Source organism: Dendrobium catenatum, unplaced genomic scaffold (genome assembly GCF_001605985.2).
Source record: "Dendrobium catenatum unplaced genomic scaffold, ASM160598v2 fragScaff_scaffold_1056, whole genome shotgun sequence".
In the NCBI taxonomy this organism is placed as follows: domain Eukaryota; kingdom Viridiplantae; phylum Streptophyta; class Magnoliopsida; order Asparagales; family Orchidaceae; genus Dendrobium; species Dendrobium catenatum.
In genome coordinates, this window is record NW_021319518.1 from 7918002 (window position 1) to 7937189 (window position 19188).

At 34.1% G+C, this 19188-nt stretch overlaps 1 protein-coding gene across 1 annotated transcript; it reads right to left on the reverse strand.

Moving 5' to 3' along the window:
- Positions 1-10574: 10574 nt before the first annotated feature.
- LOC110105011 (transcription factor MYB12) lies at positions 10575-15474 on the reverse strand. The gene is made up of 3 exons (XM_020834358.2): positions 15210-15474; positions 14987-15116; positions 10575-11379 (listed from the first exon to the last, which is right to left on the reverse strand). Exons 1-3 carry the CDS (start codon positions 15340-15342, stop codon positions 10719-10721), a joined length of 924 nt encoding a protein of 307 aa, XP_020690017.1. The 5' UTR covers positions 15343-15474; the 3' UTR covers positions 10575-10718.
- Positions 15475-19188: the final 3714 nt, after the last annotated feature.

The window sequence follows — 19188 nt, forward strand, 5'->3', positions numbered from 1 at the left end:
GCGTATGGCGTTGTTCGGTCGCTCCAATTCCAGCCGAACGCCAAATCTTCTGCTATTTGCTTGCGTGTGAACAGTGCGACGTTAATATTAGCGTTACACTGTTCACCTACGCGATTTTTCTGTCTTAACCAGATTTGTCGAACAAACGCGCGAAAGAGGAGAAAGACACCTTTACAGAAGCGCGCAAAATGGAATTCGATTGGAGATGAATCACCGCATTTTTCAGTTTCATTGCATTTTGGAGTGAAAAATGGGATTTTTGGTTGTAGATGCCCTAAGGTAGTAAACATAGTATATTTATTTTTAATAAAATAAACTCTTACATTAATGCAAAGTTTTGATTTGATCATAATTATATAAATAAAAGTAAAAGTATGACTTATTATATATGCATTTAGATAGAAATAATTCAATGGAGACAAAATTTGGCTGAAATTTATCAAGCATAATATAATTATACATATAATCATAATTAAGATCTAAGGAAGCTAATTACATAAATTTAATGAAATATATGAACTACTTAGAATCTCATAAATTTGATAATATATAAATTATTTAAGTAATAAATATTTAAGATATTATAATCAAGCTTGTTTTTCTTAATCAATATACTAATGCCATAATTAACACATAAATCCTGACTGAGCAAATTTATTGAAGTGTTGTACAAATTTAGTATCAAATAAATTTGCTAATACTCATATGATCATAGACAATATGATGTGCAAATAAAGCATATGATAACATCAAATATTAGTTTAAATGATTTTCATATATTAATAAATAGGAAATCAATCATATGAATACAAAATCAGCCTACATAAATTTCCAAAAACTATGATTTTTTTTTGTCATCTAAAATCTATTTTGAATAAATTTAAACAAAGTTTAATATATTTTAATTATTTGTTCATTATTCTTTAGACCTTTGATAAATCTATTCAATTAATTTAGATTGAAATTTAAATTAAACATAGACTAAGGCACTAAGCCACAATATCCTTGGAGCTTAATTTTTCACTAAAGTATAAATTAAATTCCTTTTTCATTAAATGTCCCACCAAAAACTCATTAAAAATTTAAAAATATAAATTAAATCAGATCCTTAGAATGAAACGAATATTCTAGGAATTCTTGTCAATTGATTCTTGAAGGCAAAAGGGAGAAGCAGGGAGAGAAGGAGGTCATCGTGGTGGTTGAGAGCGCCTTCTACCATGGAGAAGCCTTCCTCCTAACACGTGGCTATTCAATTAAATTTATTTTTTACTTTATAAATTAAATGTGTTCGCAGAATTTTAAACCAAGCGCATCAAAAACGTATGTAAAGTGCAGGTAAAGCGCAGTAAAAAAACGCACCAAAAGCACAATCCGCATGTCAAATTTTAATTAGATATCCGGATCTATATCTACGTCCGGTGTCTGGACCTAATAATTTTCCCTCTACCTGCCTCATTTCTCTACTTGTCTCCTTTCCTTTATACGATGTGCATTTATCACCATGTGTTGGAGAGTTTGGGCCTGAAAACTTTTTCTCTTGGGGGAAATTGTCTGAAAACTTTTGATTGCTTTGTTTTGAAATTATAAGCATTTATGTATGTTGTCAAGTCATTAATGTAGGCAGATGAACTTATTCAATACACGGTGATATGCTTCCAAGTCTGGTTACTTGATGATCTAATTTAATGCATGCAGCAGATTTATAGTTACTCTTACTATGAATATTGTCTGAAACAATCGACTGCGGCTAGCTCGCATCGAGTTGAATGCTGAGCTAGTTGAGTCAGGCTGAGGTTTCGTTTGAGACGGCTTTTTTATTGTTTCTTAAAGTAATTTTATAGTACAAAATTTAAAATTTTGTACTAGAAAGCTGCTTTAAGAAACAATAAGAAAGTCATCCCAAATGAAGCCTGAATCATCTCATAATTTTGAACATGCGACATAATAATTGATGTGATGCTTTACAAGTGTTATATTTCTCCCGTCTTTTCTGAGTTATTTCATTTATGAAATAAGTTTAAAAGCTTGAAGCTGGCATAAAATTGATGCACCAAATTTGGCACACGAAAATAAAGTAGTCAATGAAAGTATATCTTGCAATCAAACAAAAAATTGATTGAGCACTGAAATATTCAAAATTTAAACATCGCAGCAGTCGAGCTGAAGACTTGGAAGAAGCCAAATTACAATGTTTACATTCAATCAATAGATTAACAGTTCATATATAGCTTTTTAGTGTTAGTTTATTTCTGGCAAAGGCTGGTCATATCAGAATAACTTCTCTCTAACATAAGTTGTAGCATTTTCAGAGCTTTGCGAAATGTTCATAGGTTGAAGATGTTGTTGCAGTTTTTTAAGAGAGCTTTATGAAGTAATAGCTTCTAATGGCTTATCATAGGTTGAAGATGTTGCTGCAGTTTTTAAAAATCAATGGGTTTAGAGACCTTAGGAAAGGCTTTAAGGTGCTCTTTTGAATGCATCATGGTAGCTACTTGTGTATCACTCATGAGAGCTCTCAGGAGAGATCAATCTCAGCAGCAGAGGATCAAACTTAACATAATTTGTTATGTAATGTTTTTATACTGATTGTAGTGGTTTATAGCCTTTTCAGCACCACCTTCATGGTCCAAGAGCATTAGGCTTCATTTGGGACGGCTTTCTTACTGCTTCTTAAAGCAGTTTTCTTGTAAAAAATTTTAAAAAGCTGCTTTAAGAAGCAGAAAAAGTAGCCCCAAACGAACTCCTAGTCATTTTTAATTATGTCAAAATAAGCTTAGTAGCTTTTTACAAGATCAGGAAGTTCAAGCAACCCGAGAGGATTATAACAATTCAAGCAATGGGGTAGTTGACCCTGCCAAAGAGTTATAGCAGATCTTATCAAGATCAAAATGTATCTTTTCCAAGTTATCAAGAAGGCAAGTTGGGTTGTAAAGGTGAAAACTTAGCTCAAAGCACCTCACATGTTACCCTTAATAGCTATGAATTTGCTGAGATGTGGTCAGTTGCTTGTCAGTTATAGACACCTATTAAGAATGGTCTCAGTTTGAGCCTTGCAGGGAATGTATTCCATTGTTTTATTTCTTGGATAATTATTAATGAGCAAAAATAAGGGCAAAGAATTAAAAATGACTAAAAAATAGAAAATAAAATATATTGCTTTAAAATTATAGAAATTACGAAGTTCATATTGGGTTGTTGGTTAGGAGTTTTGACTATCAATCAAGAGGTCTTTGATTCGAAGATTGTATATATGATGTATGTATGAGTTTGGCCGTCCACGAACTTTTATTGGTACATGGGTTAGTGAGGACCCATGCTCCCATGGCCCCCACTATAGCTCCGTCCATGTATATATGCTACTGCCATGCCATAAAAAAAAGAAAAAAAGAAAAAAAAAAGCGCTTTTAAATATGCACTCAAACTCCTAAACCATACAAAGATAAAATTTGACATCAAAGTACAAGTAATATTTTTTTTTGGGGAAAATTTGTGGTGAAGCCCGTATATTAAAATATACCAAAAAAATAAAGACTTACAAAAAATTATCTTGAAAAACCTGCTAAAAATTAAAACAAAAAATCCAAAAATGATGAGAAGCCAAAATATAGCATCCAAAAATACAGGACTCAGGTTTGTCGGACCCGCCTAAGGACAATGAAAACTTCAAAGCAAGAAAGCTCAGAAGTCCAAAGCCAGCAGGGACGTCGGAAGTATCTCCCTGGTTGCCAACAGAGCAGAGCACGAGTGGTAAGCAAGGTGCAATATAAAACATGCTAGGCCAAATGACAAACCACAGGTGAACCTAAACCCATTGGCCATCCAAAGGGAGAAGGCAAATAGGCAGGTCCATTCATCATCGTCCCATCAAACCAAATCCGATTCTCCAGCCAATCAAACGAAACACGAAGGGAACGAAACATAGAGTAGATCAGCATTTTGATGGAAGAAAAAACGGAACACAGAAAAATGGAAGAGAAAAACTCAAAAGAAATTTTTTTTTTTTCACAAGACGTCTTCACTGGAACAAAAAACAGAGCAAAAACGAAACCCTTAAGTCTTTCACGGGATAACACACATCTCTTCGGAATGGACTCATACACTTTTAAAACACTTAATAAAAACAGTTTTTTAACCGTCCAATAATTAAAATAAAAATAAAAATCTAAAATGACGCGTTGTTTGGGTTTGAAATATCCAACACATTTTTCCTTCCAGACAATTTCAGAGCAAAAGCCAAAGCTAATTTTCAGCACAGAACATGATAGGTAGAGTGAGAACCTGCAAATCTTCTGTCATTTCTCTCCCTCCACAAAAAGTATATAGCACCGCAAATCACAAAAAAATAGAAATTGTTCTCCATCTTGTTATAGGTGCCCAATTCATTAATAAAATCAAACAACTGCAGCAGGGTAGGTCTGAACAAGAAATTATCCAACACAGGCATGAGGTGAGAAATAACAACAAAAGAATAGTCGCATTGAAAGAACATATGAGAGCTCTTCTCCTCCTCCAGGTGACAAAGAGGGCAAGTAGCATCAATAAAAATATTTCTCTTAGCTAAAATGTCATATAGTTTTAAACCGCCCCGAACCAAAAGCCAAGTATAAGAAGAAAATCTATGAGCAGCTCGTTTATGCCAAATGAATTTGTACTAGCTCACATTGGGCCTCTCAACATAGAAATTAAGTCTAAAATCTTTAAAACAAGGATTAGCTATATCCTACCAAATAATAATAGCAATAAAAATATCCAAAACCGGTATGGCTATAATAAGTTGCCGAATCCTAAGTTGCCGAATCCCACAGGTATGAGGTCCGGCTAGCACCAAGTGGTGTCCCAGAAATTCGAAATGGACCCCGGAATAGCAGGAGAGGAGGGAAAATTTTCAGCCAACAACTTTCCATTAAACCAAGGGTCTTAGAAAAAAGAAATCTTACTACAGCTCTCACTTGTCACATTAAAATTAATGTACCCTTTAATCTTAATAGCAACTCCACAAATATTCTTCCAAAATTTAGAAGAATTAGTAGATAAAGGCTTCCATGGAGAGTTATATTTAAACTTGAACCAGTAAAAAACTAGAGAACTTGAATTGAAAAACCTCCAGATGAATGAGCAGGCAAACCCGTGAGACAGGGAGCTAAGGTTCAGAATCCCATGACCCCCTAAAGTAGTGGGAATGCAGGTATTATGCCAAGCAATAAGATGTAATTTTTACCTTCATTAGAACCATGATAAAGAAATCTTGAACACAATTTATTAATGAGTTTGCAGCAAGCTTTAGGTATAATAGCTCCTATAATCCAGTAGGCTATGGTGTTAGCAATGGTAAACCACAAGAATTGAGTGCGACTTATAAAAGAAAGAAATTTTACTTTTCAACCAGCAAGTAGAGTAAAAATTCTACTTAGTAGTGGTTGGAAGTGAGAGGAATTAAGCTTTTTGGTGGAGATCGACAACCCTAAATATTTAAAGGAATGGTCTATGAGAGAGAATCCAAGAATGTTGGTGATGACATTTGCAACAGAAATATTCTTAGAGAATATGATAGAGCATTTTGTACTGTTAATGTGGAGACCAAATGCCATAGCAAAATTGCTTAAAATCCTGAAAAGCTCCAGAGCGTTAGGAATAGTGGCCAAACCAAACACCAGCACATCATTAGCATAAAGAAGATGGTTAAGAGAGCTCGGCCCAAGAGGGACACCCAAAAAAGAACCAGAGTCCCTAGAGCAGGAAAAAACGTCCATAATAATTGCAAATAATAACGAGGATAATGTGCAACCTTGCCTTAGGCCAGCAAAAGAAGTAAAAAAACCCTCAAGAGCTCCGTTAATGCAAACATAAAAAGGGACATCAAATATGCAATTTTTAATTCAGAAAATGAATTTTTCTAGAAAAGCCTTCTCTCTCATTCTGGAAATAAGGAAATACCAAGACAGTGAGTCAAAAGCTTTGCGAATATCCAATTTAGCACAAAAATATTTCTTTGAGGAAGGTCCATGCATTAAATTCATTTAAAATCTCATTGGCCAAAATAATATTGTCAAAAGAGAATCTCTTTGAGATGAAACTTGCTTGACTTTTGTGAATAATGTGAGGCATAACAACTTTTAGGCGATTAACAAGTATCTTTGTAATGATCTTGTAAAAGACATTACTAAAACACTACTGGAAAATGACCTATTACCGACGAATTTTCCGGTGGCATTTCGGCGGATTTTCTGGTGGATTTTCCGACGGATTACAATGAAATATTTCTGCCATATTTTTTTGCAGATTTTTCGGCGAATTTCCAACGGATTTGTTTCCGGCAAACTTTTAGATGAATTTTCAAGCTAATTTTAATAATTTCTAAAAAAATATTTTTTTTGAGATTTAATTAATAAATTTATAGCTCATTTTAATTAATTATTAATTTAATAATTTTTTAATTAATTATTAACTTAATATCTTATTTTAATTAATTATTAAAATAAGTTATTAAATTACTTATTAATTCAATATTGATTTAATAACTTATTTTAATTAATTATTAATTTAATGGATTATTTATTAATTTTGATATAAACACACACACACACACACATACATATTATTTATTTTAAAATATTTTACCGACAAAAACATTTTCGCCAGAAATCAGTTAGAAATCTATTAAATTTGCTAGAAAATGAATAATTTCTGCCGGAAAATCTGTCGGTAATACATGATTTTCATGTAGTGAGAGAAATAGATCGATAATCAGAAATGTTGGATGCATGCTGGTGTTTAGGGATGAGAGCAATCGCCATTGCTTTAGCACATCTAGGAAGGTGTACGACAGAGAGGAAATTTTTAATAGCATTAATCACATACAAGCCAATGATATCCCATGAGCCCTTGTAAAATTTGAACGTGATGTCATCGGGCCCAGGGGAAGAGGCCGAATTCCCCCCAAAAGCCACATCTCTTATTTCAAAGTCAGTGATAGGAGCCATCAAAGAGTCAATCAAATGCAAAGGGATGGGATCACCACAAATGAAATTGATCTTAATATTCCCACAAGGCTTAGGAGAATTATAAAGTTTCTTGAAGTACTTACAAATAGCATTAGCAATCTCCAGAGGAGAAAAGAAATGACCCTCATCCGTAGTGATCTCATTAATTCTTGAAGAATTTGCTCTAATTTTTATGCGGGCATATAAGAACCCCAAGTCATCTTCACCATTTTGAAGCCATTTAGTCTTAGCTCTTTGAATGATTTAAGAGCTCCAAGCACCGTGAAGTTGAGAGATGCAAGAATTAATCTCCTTAAGAGAAGCATTAAGTAACAGATCCTGGGAGTTGCATTATAAGAGATCCAACAAACAATCCTTCTGTCTTTGATTAAGATCCAAAAGCCTAGCCTTGTTAAAATGATCATTAGACCATTTCTTACTTTTAAGATTAGCTTTCAAAGCTATGAGTTACCATATAAATTAGCGAGAGGGCTCCCTTCATGATGTAAGGCAAAGGAAGACATAAGGACTTCCCAATACTCCATCATCTTCATCCAGAAATTTTTGAATTGAAATATTCTAGCCATAGAAGAAGAATGACCTCCATAAGAAGTAAAGGGGAATGGTCAGAACAACCAGGAGGAACTACCTTATAGTAGGAAAGATGGAAAGCATCAATCCATTTTTTATTTACCAACATCATATCAAGCTTTACATGAATGGGATCATCAACACGATCGATAAACCAAGTATACTTCAAACCGGTCGAATAAAGCTCAATGGCGCCTAAGCTAAACACCAACCCACTCAATTCCCCCAATCTACTAAAATGCATAGAAGCACCACTAGATTTGTCATTAGGATATCTGAAATAGTTAAAATTATCCATAATGATCCAAGGGATGGAGATAGAATCAGCCAAAACATTAAGCTACTGCCATAAAGGGGCTCTCTCAGCCTGATTATTAGCAGCATATACCACAAAAAGAAGGATAGGGGGTAAGGCTCCAAAATTGAGAGTATCATGAATCAGTTGTGAGTTGGAAAGGATATGTGAGAAAGAGGTAGTAGATGAATTCCACTTCAGCCAGATTCTCCCGCATGAAGAAAAGTTGAAGTTATTACAACTCTATTCATTCGGAAAAATTTTGTGAGTGTTAATGAACCAGGGGTCCAAAAGGGAATGGGATGAAATTTTAGCTTCCAAGATACATAGCATGTCAAGACGGTTAAAGGCACTCTAATTTTTAGAGGCTAGAACCTTTTCCGGTTTGTTAAAATCATGAATGTTCCAACAACCAATAGAAGGAAGAATTATTTGGATTTGGTGGAAGGTTGTTGTGCTTTCCTAACACCTTTGGCTTTGGTAGTTTTGATCGATCATAACCCCAAGTCATTCTCCATCTTTCTGAGATTGACCCATATCTAGATTATCTTCAGGTTTTGATCGATCAGTAGCTTGAAGACTGGAATCAAGCTGATCATCCATCAGCAAGATGGAGAATTTATTTGGGGATGCCATGACAGAGACATTTTGGCAGCTCCTCTCAAAAGAGGAAAGAAGTGCACTTTATGAAGAAGAGCCTTCACTAATAGCTGTAGTAGAGGAGGGTTTCGTGTTTGGAGAGTGCTCAGATGAAGAGATTTGATCCACAGGTGAATTTAGATTAGGGATGGAATCATCCAAATGAGCAACAGAGGGAGGATTCTCAATGGAGGGAGGATTGGACAGAGTTATTTGTGGAGGTTGGGGAATCAGAGGATCATCCTAGCTACAACGAGTTACATTGTGTAGCTATATAATTTGGTGAAGAAGAAGTAGCAGTGTTGATTGCAAGAGGTGGAGTCAAAGAAGGGGGAGGCAAATTAAAAGGTGTACTGTTGTTAGCAAGAATAACAGAGGAGGAAAGGAAGGCTGGAGTTTTCAGGGGAACCTGAGCGGAGGCAGAAAGTGCAAGAGCCTTCGGGTTAGGCTAAGAAGGACGAGCACGTCTAGTGCTCCTTCCTCTATTTTGAGTTTGTAATGGTGCTTTTGGATGGGGATTTTTATGGCAAAGATTGGAAGGGTGCATAAGAGAACCGTAACCAGTACACGGAGTAGGCTTCCAGTCATATATAACTTTAAGAGACACATCATCTCCATCCATAGAAATAAGGATTTCATCAGAGAAAGAAGAATCATTGTTCACCATCACACAAACACAAGCATATGTAAGGCAAGTTTTTCTAGCCGTGAGAGCTAGCATCCACCGCTAATGGTTTACCAACAAAACTTACAATTTTTGAAATACCCAAAGGGTTCCAAACAGCTAAAGGAAGATCAACAATCTTGATCCAAATGAGAATATAACTACATTCTTCTCTCATTGGTTTAAACTTTGGGGTCCATTTCTGAAGTATGAACGGTCTTCTGAAGAAGAACCCGGCCCTCCGGACCATGCGACTTCGAAATCTTCCGGCAAGGAAAATTTAAACAGAAAAATCCATCATTAAGAGATAGGAGTTCAACCGAACCTTTTATAGACCAAATTAACCTTTTTAATCGGGTTATGCAAGCTCAGGTAGGTAGGTCTGGGACCGATCGAGTATCCGAACAGCGAGAGGCAGCAATCCGGGACGCCTAGATCAAGATCCTCAGCGGAGAACGGAACATGAGGAAACAACGAAGTTGCTAGCCACGGGGTCGTGATTTGTAAGGTTGGAAATGAAGTTTAGGCTAGAAGGAGCGGAGACAGAGGGAGTCACTGAACCAGGGAGAGGAGGGAAATCATTGAGGTAGGAAGAAAAAGCCTTGGGAAGGAGTGGAGAAGGGAGGGGGGAACCCTCCCCTTGGCGGCGGGAGGAAGCAAAATTAGGATTTCACCAAAAAACCCCAGAAATCGCTCTCGCATTGACCTCCTCAAAATGTCTTTCACCTAAAGTACAAGTACTAATAATCCCCCTACTCTTGCTCGTTTCCATATACCCCTATCCATTTAATGGTAGGGTACATATTTGGTGAGTGTTCTTTGTTTTGATTGGTCATGGATACTATTGGATCTAGAACTATACTAGATCGAGAATAGTTACTTTTTTTTTTCTTGCTGTAAGTACAAAGCTTTCCAATACTAAAAAGAGTATAGTAAACGTGAAGTATTAATAGGCCATCATAGCATAAAAATGGTATAAGAGAAAATCAAATAAAATATCATGTTACAGATAATTATTTGGAAATATATGAGCTAACATTTTAAGGTTATAGATTTGGCTTAAGTAGTCAAGTTAATATTAAACAAACTCTACATAATGCAACATTTGCTTTAGTAAAAACACTATTAGTCAAGCTTCTTAATTATGATAATAAACTAGCCTTATCTTGTATTTATATGAAGACTTGACATTGTTGGTTTGAAAATGCTCAAATGAGCCTAATTGGCTGTCCCTCTCAGGCAAGATGGTAAGACCAGTACTGTCGTGTTTTTTAAGCCTCTTGTGAGGTTAATTAATCTCTATGCCACATAATACTCATTCACATTATAATGGTAAAAGATTGAGCGATAGATCAATATATGGTTCTAATCAAAATCTTTAATTCTCATTAGGAACCAAAGGAAATATTAAAATGTTTTAACCAAAGCCCCAAATTTCATTGATAATTACAAAGTTTGATCAATATAACAAAAAGCACATGAAGCTTACCACAGAAATAATTAAACACCTAGATCAAGGAAGAAAAGAGAATCAACAAAAAGTCCCCATTCATGCAAGAAGCCAAGAACACAAAGACTCCTCATCAAAACTACTATTGCCGCTAACATCATAGAACCAAGGCCACATTTCACTCCCATCTTCCTCCCACAACTTAGCCTCCAAGCTTTCCAAGTCCCATTTTAGCATTTTCTCCATCTCTGTCATCACAGTGCCTGACTCCTTCCCCTCCATAGCCAGCTCTACTTCCTTTTGAGCAGCACAAGGGCCGTCGTCACTTCTGCTCTCGATTATCTCATTTTCTTCTAAGCTCACTTCATCTTTATCACCATTAGGACCCAAAACCTCCTCAAAATCAAAGTCAAAGTCAAAAGTTGAGCTGCTGTTTTCTTTCTCCGTTAGAGCAGAGGAAGAAGAAGCAATGCAAAGGTTGTTGTCGGTGTTATTCATTATTTGGTTCGGGTCCTGATTAGTTTGATCTTTTCTAATGCTACCTGAAACCTTGAGGATTGAGTTCTTCATCATGGCGGCACGGCTGGTGCGTCCGCCGCGCCGCTTGCCGGGGGACGGAATTTTGCCGATATCATAGATGAAGGTCTCGCTATCGCCATGCCGCCGGAAACAGTGAATTCGCCTGCTTAGGTGGGAGTTCCAGTAGTTTTTAATCTCGTTGTCGGTTCGTCCAGGGAGCTGCGCGGCTATCACAGACCACCTGCAACAATTAAAATGTTTCATTTTATGAAAAATTAGGGTGATTTTCATTTTATATACCCCATAAATTTTATAAACTTACAGATCCACCGAGTATATTAGTAAACATAAAAATTTAAATGTTACACGTATAAATACATAAAAGTTATGAGGTTTACATGTAATTCTCTCAAGAAAATAATGAAATATATATATATTTTTAGATAACTCCATTTGTTTTTGAAAAGAAAATTTTGAATATGTAAATATTTTATTTTTTCAATTTTTTTGGAACGGTATATCAACCACTCTCGAAAGGACTCTTGGCAGCGTGACTAATCCTTGGCTGACTCAGAAGAGACACCCACCCCAGAAATCTCTTGGTCAACACTTGATTGGGCCCCACTCAAGAGACGCTGTCGCTCGAGGGAAATCGAGCACGGGTTGAGAGATTTTCAATTGTACTCGCCCACCAACCAAGCTAAGCAATAGTGAGTTATTTTTACAACTTGAATTAATCAGAGATAAATTTTATACGGATCGAATCAAATCAATCTTGCTCACTAAATGCAGCTGAAATCAAAATTAATTAATCAAATTTAGCTCAGTCCAAAAGTTGATCAAACAAATCTACAATCAATATTAATTTAGGTCGACATCAAATTTAATAACCTTGAGTCAGTTCTTGAGCTATGATCATATCGATTCGTGAATCATTCATAAATTATTAAATTTTCTAAGTTATTTTATTACATTGAATCTTTAACAATAAGAAAATCTGCATGTGATCTTCACATGTCCCTAAACTATACTTACATCGCATTTTGTTGATATTTAATTATTTACAACGAAAATAATAATTTATCTCATCCAGTAGCGTAACAGAACATTACAGGCTCACTGTATTCTTTCTCTCTCTACACCATTTAAATATTTATTTTTAAAATATTTCCATGTGCTCGCATGGCTGAGAACAGCAATTTCCTCGCATTTTATTCATATTTATAATAAAAATAAAATCTCTCTCTCTCTCTCCCAGTGCAGTTCTTTATTAAAGATGACTATTTATTTATTTTTTTTAACATTTATTGTCAGCATAATTACAAATACAATAAATTGCGCCAAAATTATTAACAAATTATTAGAACTTTATAAATAAATCTTTTAAAATTTTCACATAGAACATGTGAACGTAAGGAAGGGTTCATATGAAAAAGCTGAAGGTAGTAACTCAGCTTGATCTATTTGTTGAGAATTATGATTTAAAATTAAGAGATTTTAAATTTGAATCTAATATATAATATATATAAATTTATCTTAATTAATTTAAATATTCAAAAAAAAAAAAAATCAGAAGCATTTAAGAATCGTTCATCAGTCTTCGTCAAGTGACATTCATGTGAAAAGGACAAAAACTAATAAAAAAATTTATTGCAAACAATTTTATTAATTATTTTTCCTTCGAAATTCTATATTAATTTTTTTATAATAAATTTATTAATATATATTACGTGTCATAACTTTAAATAAATGAATAAAATGATTATGTTCCTGATTATTCGCGCAATATAAACCACATATTTTCGTTCAGCTTTTTACATTCTTTAAAAAGAAAGTAGCTTTTTTTAAAGCTAGCAGCTCAGTTTTTAAAGCTATTATGAAGAAACAGTGGTTGCGATTTCAAAAGCAAATTTATAAGGAAACTGTCTTAATTAAGCGAAATTTTACAATATATTAACCTAGATTAGTAAAAAAAATTATAAATTTGAATCCAAATTAATAAGTCACAAATTATAAACCATTATAGCACTTGCTAAAGTTGGAATTACTCAGTTATAAGTCGCCTAAAGTCACATGATCACCATGAATTTTGGTTGGTGATTGCTGAAAAATGTCTTCATTAATTTGCCTATTTGCAGTTCACTGATCACTTAACCAAAAAACTGAAGTATTATTTACAAATCATTGCAGGAATCTGTACAGCGCATTGCTGTAGATATATTATTAGCTGAGTTCTTCCAAGTCAATAGCTTTCCTCCATTATTTATATTAAGTACAGCTAGCAGAATAAACTACAAACAGTTCCAAATTTTTCTTGACTTTTGTCTCTTTTTTAAAGAATAAAAGAGTAGCAATTTGTACTTCACTCGCTGTACGTTTTCATTCTATTCATGTTTTATCTTGGCCTAAAATAAGGCAACAGATCAATTCCTTGCTATAGTCTACTACGAGTGAAGCTCTCGCAGAATCTCCATTAATTGATTGTTAGTAAGATTCTGAAATGATTAGCTCTGCTAAGAGAGAGTTGTCCCCCCCACCCCCTCACTTCCAGCCTTTCAATAAATGCACATCACCATCACGATTAATTACTTTAAAATATCGAAAAATAAAAAAATTATAGTGAGACACAACTTAGTCTTTTTTTGCTCGTTGAGGGCTTTGCCTATTAATTAAAAGATTTTGAATATGAATTTATCATAATTTTCTCAACAGTAAAAAAAACATAATAATAATTTAACTACCATACAAGTGGAATTATTTAAATTTTTAATTAGTGGATTTATGAAAAAATAATAAGAAAAAAAAAAAAGACTGAGCATCAACCATATATACCTCATATTTTAAAATTTGAATGGTAAAAAAGACTGAGCATCAACCATATATACCTCATATTTTAAAATTTGAATGGTAGATGTTACGTAGTTTAGTTGATAATGATCTTAGAAGTAGTTGTTAAGATTGAGCATCAAATCTCATATTTATATATTATATTTGTTCTTCTAAATATGATATTACTAAGATTTGGTGAGAGTTAGCTGGCTTAATTAATAAAATTTTTTAAATTCTTTTTTAAAATATTGAGATCAAATCCCGCCTATAATATATTTGTGCTTGCGCACTGAAGATTCCCAAAAAAATATATGTATTGCAATTAAAAGAATTGTGGTTAGAGGTTCTAAACTCCCTATTGAATTCTCATTATGAGGAATTTATATTTACTTTAAGTATCAATGATTTTAATTATTTTACTAAATATTTATTTTAAAAAGTAAGGTGTCACTCTTTACTATTCACTATTCATCACTAACTAGTAATAATAATAATAATAATAATAAATTTATAGTTAAATATGTGGGACATATGATATGAATGAAGTATCAAAATAATTAAAGCATATAATTTATACTGAAAAATCATCAAGATAAAAAACTAATAGGCTATTTAAAAGGACAATAGTAATATAATCTGTAATAAAGGCATATTTATGTGGAAAGTTTGTTGGGCCATGTAAAACATCAGCCTAATGATTACTATATTAGGAGGGCAGATGTATAAATCTGGCCTATTTGAGAAAACATAGAGGTAGGCCTAATTCCCTGATTTTCTTTTTATGGTATAAAATATTATTTCAGATACTAGTATATATATATATATATATATATATATATATTCATCACATTTTTTTTAAAGGCTACATTGTCCCACGTATGAATCTTCAAAATATCTCGAGTGCCACATAAGTTACATTAAATTCTTGTTTGTTCTTTCTAGGCATAAGCTATCTATCTATATATTATACGGAAGCTAAGTAATGGAGGTAGAGATCAACAATGAGCTCAGTAATTTACCTGTTTCCAATGCTGGAATGAAGCTTTATAATGATCTCTTCTTCCTCCTTGGATATGCTTCCTCTTTTGAGGTCAGATCTTAGGTAATTTATCCATCGCAGCCTACAGCTCTTCCCACACCTCAGCAGACCTCAATTGTTCAAGAGAGAAAGATTTAGATAGATAGAGAGATAAATAGTGAAAGATGCAGAGATGATAAGCAGTGAAGTAGTTTGCTAGGAACCTGCATTCTTAGGAAGCGACCTCCATGAACCTTCTCCGTTTTCTGCAATGTAGTTCACGAGTATCTCATCCTCTTCTACCGTCCACCTCCCCCTCTTCAGTCCCTTTTTATCGCAGCAGGGAGCCCTCACCATTTTCCTTCTAATACAGAGAGACGAAGCGAGTGTTTTCGAAGAAATAGAAGAGAGAAAGCAGAAGACAGAAAGCTGGAGAGTCTGGAGGTGGCGAGAACAAGTGAATCAGCTGTGGAGAAAGCGGGAGGGAAAATAAAAAGAGCAAGTGGGGCCCGCACGAGCGGTGGAGCTTGAACCACGTGTTCAATAACGTCAGAGAAGGCTAACGTGGCCTCACCACTGACGGAATGAGGCTACCCGCGCGTCTCGCCGTCTCGGTTCAACCACGTTGGCTGAAAAGCGGCTTGCTCATTTAGCCAGTTTGTATTGCGACCAAAACGTGGCATGCGGTAAATCCACTTGAATCTACGGTGACCAAACATTTCTTATAGCCATTTATACCTGCTTTGATGGTGTTGTAGTCTTCTTTAAATGGTCTTTGTCGTTGCATTGAAAGATATTTTGAACGAATCTTGAGGCATGTTTAATGAATTTTCTTACATGCGGTATTGATTCGTTTGACAATACCATTGTTCAGGATTTATGTTTGCTTTTCTGCATTCAATGCACGACTTACTAACTATAGGCTACTTAATTGAGTGTAGGTGAGCAGTCCATTAAAATTTTTGGGCTGCATGCTCTAGAAGCCACTGTAGGCCGAAAGAACATAAATGCGATCCAAAATAGTTTTTATTTTACTCCTTATGATTGATCGATCTGATTATATTTATTATTGTATGTGACAGAGTAGATCCCAATCATTTTAATTTTTTATAACATTTCGTTTGAGATAGTTTTCTTTCTACTTTCCAATAAAAATTTTTTACATAATTTTTTTTTACTAAAAAATTGCTTTAGAACGCAATAATAAAGTTAAGTCGATTATAATTGGACAAATAAAAGAAAGTAAATCAAACTTTTTTTTTTAAAATTTCATTGAAATTATTATAGGAAAATTTAGCCTCATCGAACAATATTAGCTATTTATAAAAAATTTGTATAAGAGTGATCTATCTCGAATGATTGAACGGTCATTAGTATAATGAAACTTTTGAGTATTTATAAAATAATGGGCATAAAAATAGATCTGGAGGATGCAGCTAAGACACAAATAACATCACAATGCAGTTTGGATGTAACAATGACTACGATGCAAATGAGATTGTGGCATAAGCTTAGAAGGAGAGATGACCACAACACAAGCAATGTTGTGACATATATTTGGATGTAATAATAACTATGAGGCAACTTGAATAGTGGCATTTTTTGAAGAGATTGAGTCTTGTTGGTTTTTGCATTATTGATTATTCATGAACTGTCCATTTGAAATGTTTCTCAATATTAAATCATCTCAAGATAATATAGACATAGAAACCCTCATCTCTATAATTTGGGGGGTAATTATCAGATAAGCAATAAACTCTTAAAAACTATTAGATAATACCACAAAAAATTTGGTATCATCAAATTATTGATGTCTTAATTATAACATATATGAAACATACTAAGGCTAATGGGGCCAAGAAATTCTATTAGTGCTAGTTTGAGGCCTCATCCTATTTGAATTAGAGACTAATGATAATGAGGACATACCCTAAGGGTTCTTAGATAACATGGAACCTTAACTAATTAATTATATATGGTTCAAGGTGAGGATCATAGTCCTATTAGGTCTTAATCATTAGGACAATTTATTATTGTACTATTTTGTTAAGGTATTGCATTTGTTAACTTGAAGTAACGAGACGTCTTGAAATAATATGCTAATATTAAGAGAAGCTTAGTCTTAAAAATATTAATGGTTACTTAATGTTATCTTTTTGCCCTTAAGTGTTGGCCCGTGTAAATTGGTGTGGGTTGCATGCTAGGTCGACCGGGATTTTCACTGGCCTAAGGACAATGTTAATTTCCTAATATATATATATATATATATATATACACACACACGACTTCTCATATATATTGATCAATTAATAAAATTATCTTTCTAAAAATATGAATATAATTTTATACTATATAACCAATCATTCTCATTACCCAAGCCTATAAAAGATTTATTATTTTTAATCTTCCACAAACTAATATTAGAATAAATAAATATGCACTTTTTGTGAAATAATTTATTTCAACCTTGTTTGGAATAGGTATTTATTATCCCAATTACAACTTTTCTGCCTTTTCTTTTACCAAAAATTACTAATAATTAATAATTTTCACACCTTTCTACCTTCACACACACACTCCTCAATTCTCTATGAATTATTACTCATTGGTTCATTGTGATTTGTGCACAACTTTTTTCATAGAACGTTTCACCATTAGTAACATTCTATTATTGATTCGTTATTTAATTCTTGTACCTGCATAATAAATATAATTTTATTATGAGCATATATCATTATTCATATAATAAATATCATCTCATTAAATTTTATCATGAATGCACATGCTGACCATATTATTTATTTTATCACTTATTAAATATCAAATTATAGCTCAATATTAGATCAAATTTAATCAGTGTATTTTATCATCTCATTTATCTCGTATATAATATAAAACTTGAGTGGAATAAAGTAATGCTTTTAAAACCGAACCGGATCGGCTGGTTCAACAGCGAATCGGTCTGACAGGCGGACCAGTTAGGCGGAAGAATAGGCCGGAAGTGAAACCGGTGAAAAATCGGTCAAGAACGGGAACCACCGAACAGGGAACTGCCGAACTGGGCAGTTTTTGAAGAACCTGCCGACGATTCTAAATAAGCCGAATCTCAGTCGTCCAAATATGATCAGACACGCGCAATGAAGATTGGGAAGTATTATGCGTAATGAAGACTGGGAAGTATTATGTCTCGACTACTCTATCTTCAATACACCATTCCCCATGTATTCGGATGTTCAATTATCACCTATTCGCTATTTCGATGACTCAAGCAAAAGCGGGAAGGACTCCTCTAAGGCTCCGACCATCCCGGCCGCCAGCACTCTCCTCTAACCATTCTATCCGCCGGCGCACTCCTCATACCATCCTTGCCGCACAGGTCTTAAAGATTTTAAACAACATTGGGTAAGTTCTTGAATAGATTATGATTTTGTTTGTAATAGTTTCACTACAGAAAATCATTCATTACCGGCAGAATTTTTCGGTGGCTTTCCGACAGTTAATTTTCTGGCGTCTTTCCGGCGGCTTTCCGACGGAAAAAAAATGAGACAACTTTTCCGATGAAATTTTCTGACAGTTTCTTTCCCATAGAAATTTCCAGCAACTTTTTCAGTTTTCCGGCAGAATTATTTTTAAAAATTTTATTTATTTTTTTTAATTACTAATTTTTGTAGTATTTAATTAATTATTAAGTTAATAATTTATTTTAATTAAAATTTAATTGTAATTCTTTATTTTAATTAATTAGTAATTAGTAATTTTTATTTTATATTAATTATTAATTATTAATTTTATAATTAAATTAGTTAGAATATTTAATTTTATTTAAAAACTTGATTTTGTGTCAAAGTATAGTTTAAATATAAAAAAATCACATTTAAAACGTATTTTACTGATGAGCAATTTGGTGAGGTGTTTGAAACTCTCCCCAATCCACCCGGTTCAAAATCCTTGGTGGGTGCAAGAGCAGGTTTGCGGGGGAGCGGCAGTGGGCGGGCTGTTGGGCGCACACTGGCGCGGGTTGCCGGGCGGGCGAAGGCTGCTGGGCTGGCTCAGGCAGGCGTGGGCTCAATTCCCCCGGAAAGCCACCAGAATTATTTTCCGCCAAAAAATGTCACCGAAAATTTTTTTCCTACGCGTGCTTTATCGGCGAAATTTTTGCTGCTAGAAAAGTGCATGAAAATGATCAATATATGCCGGAATATT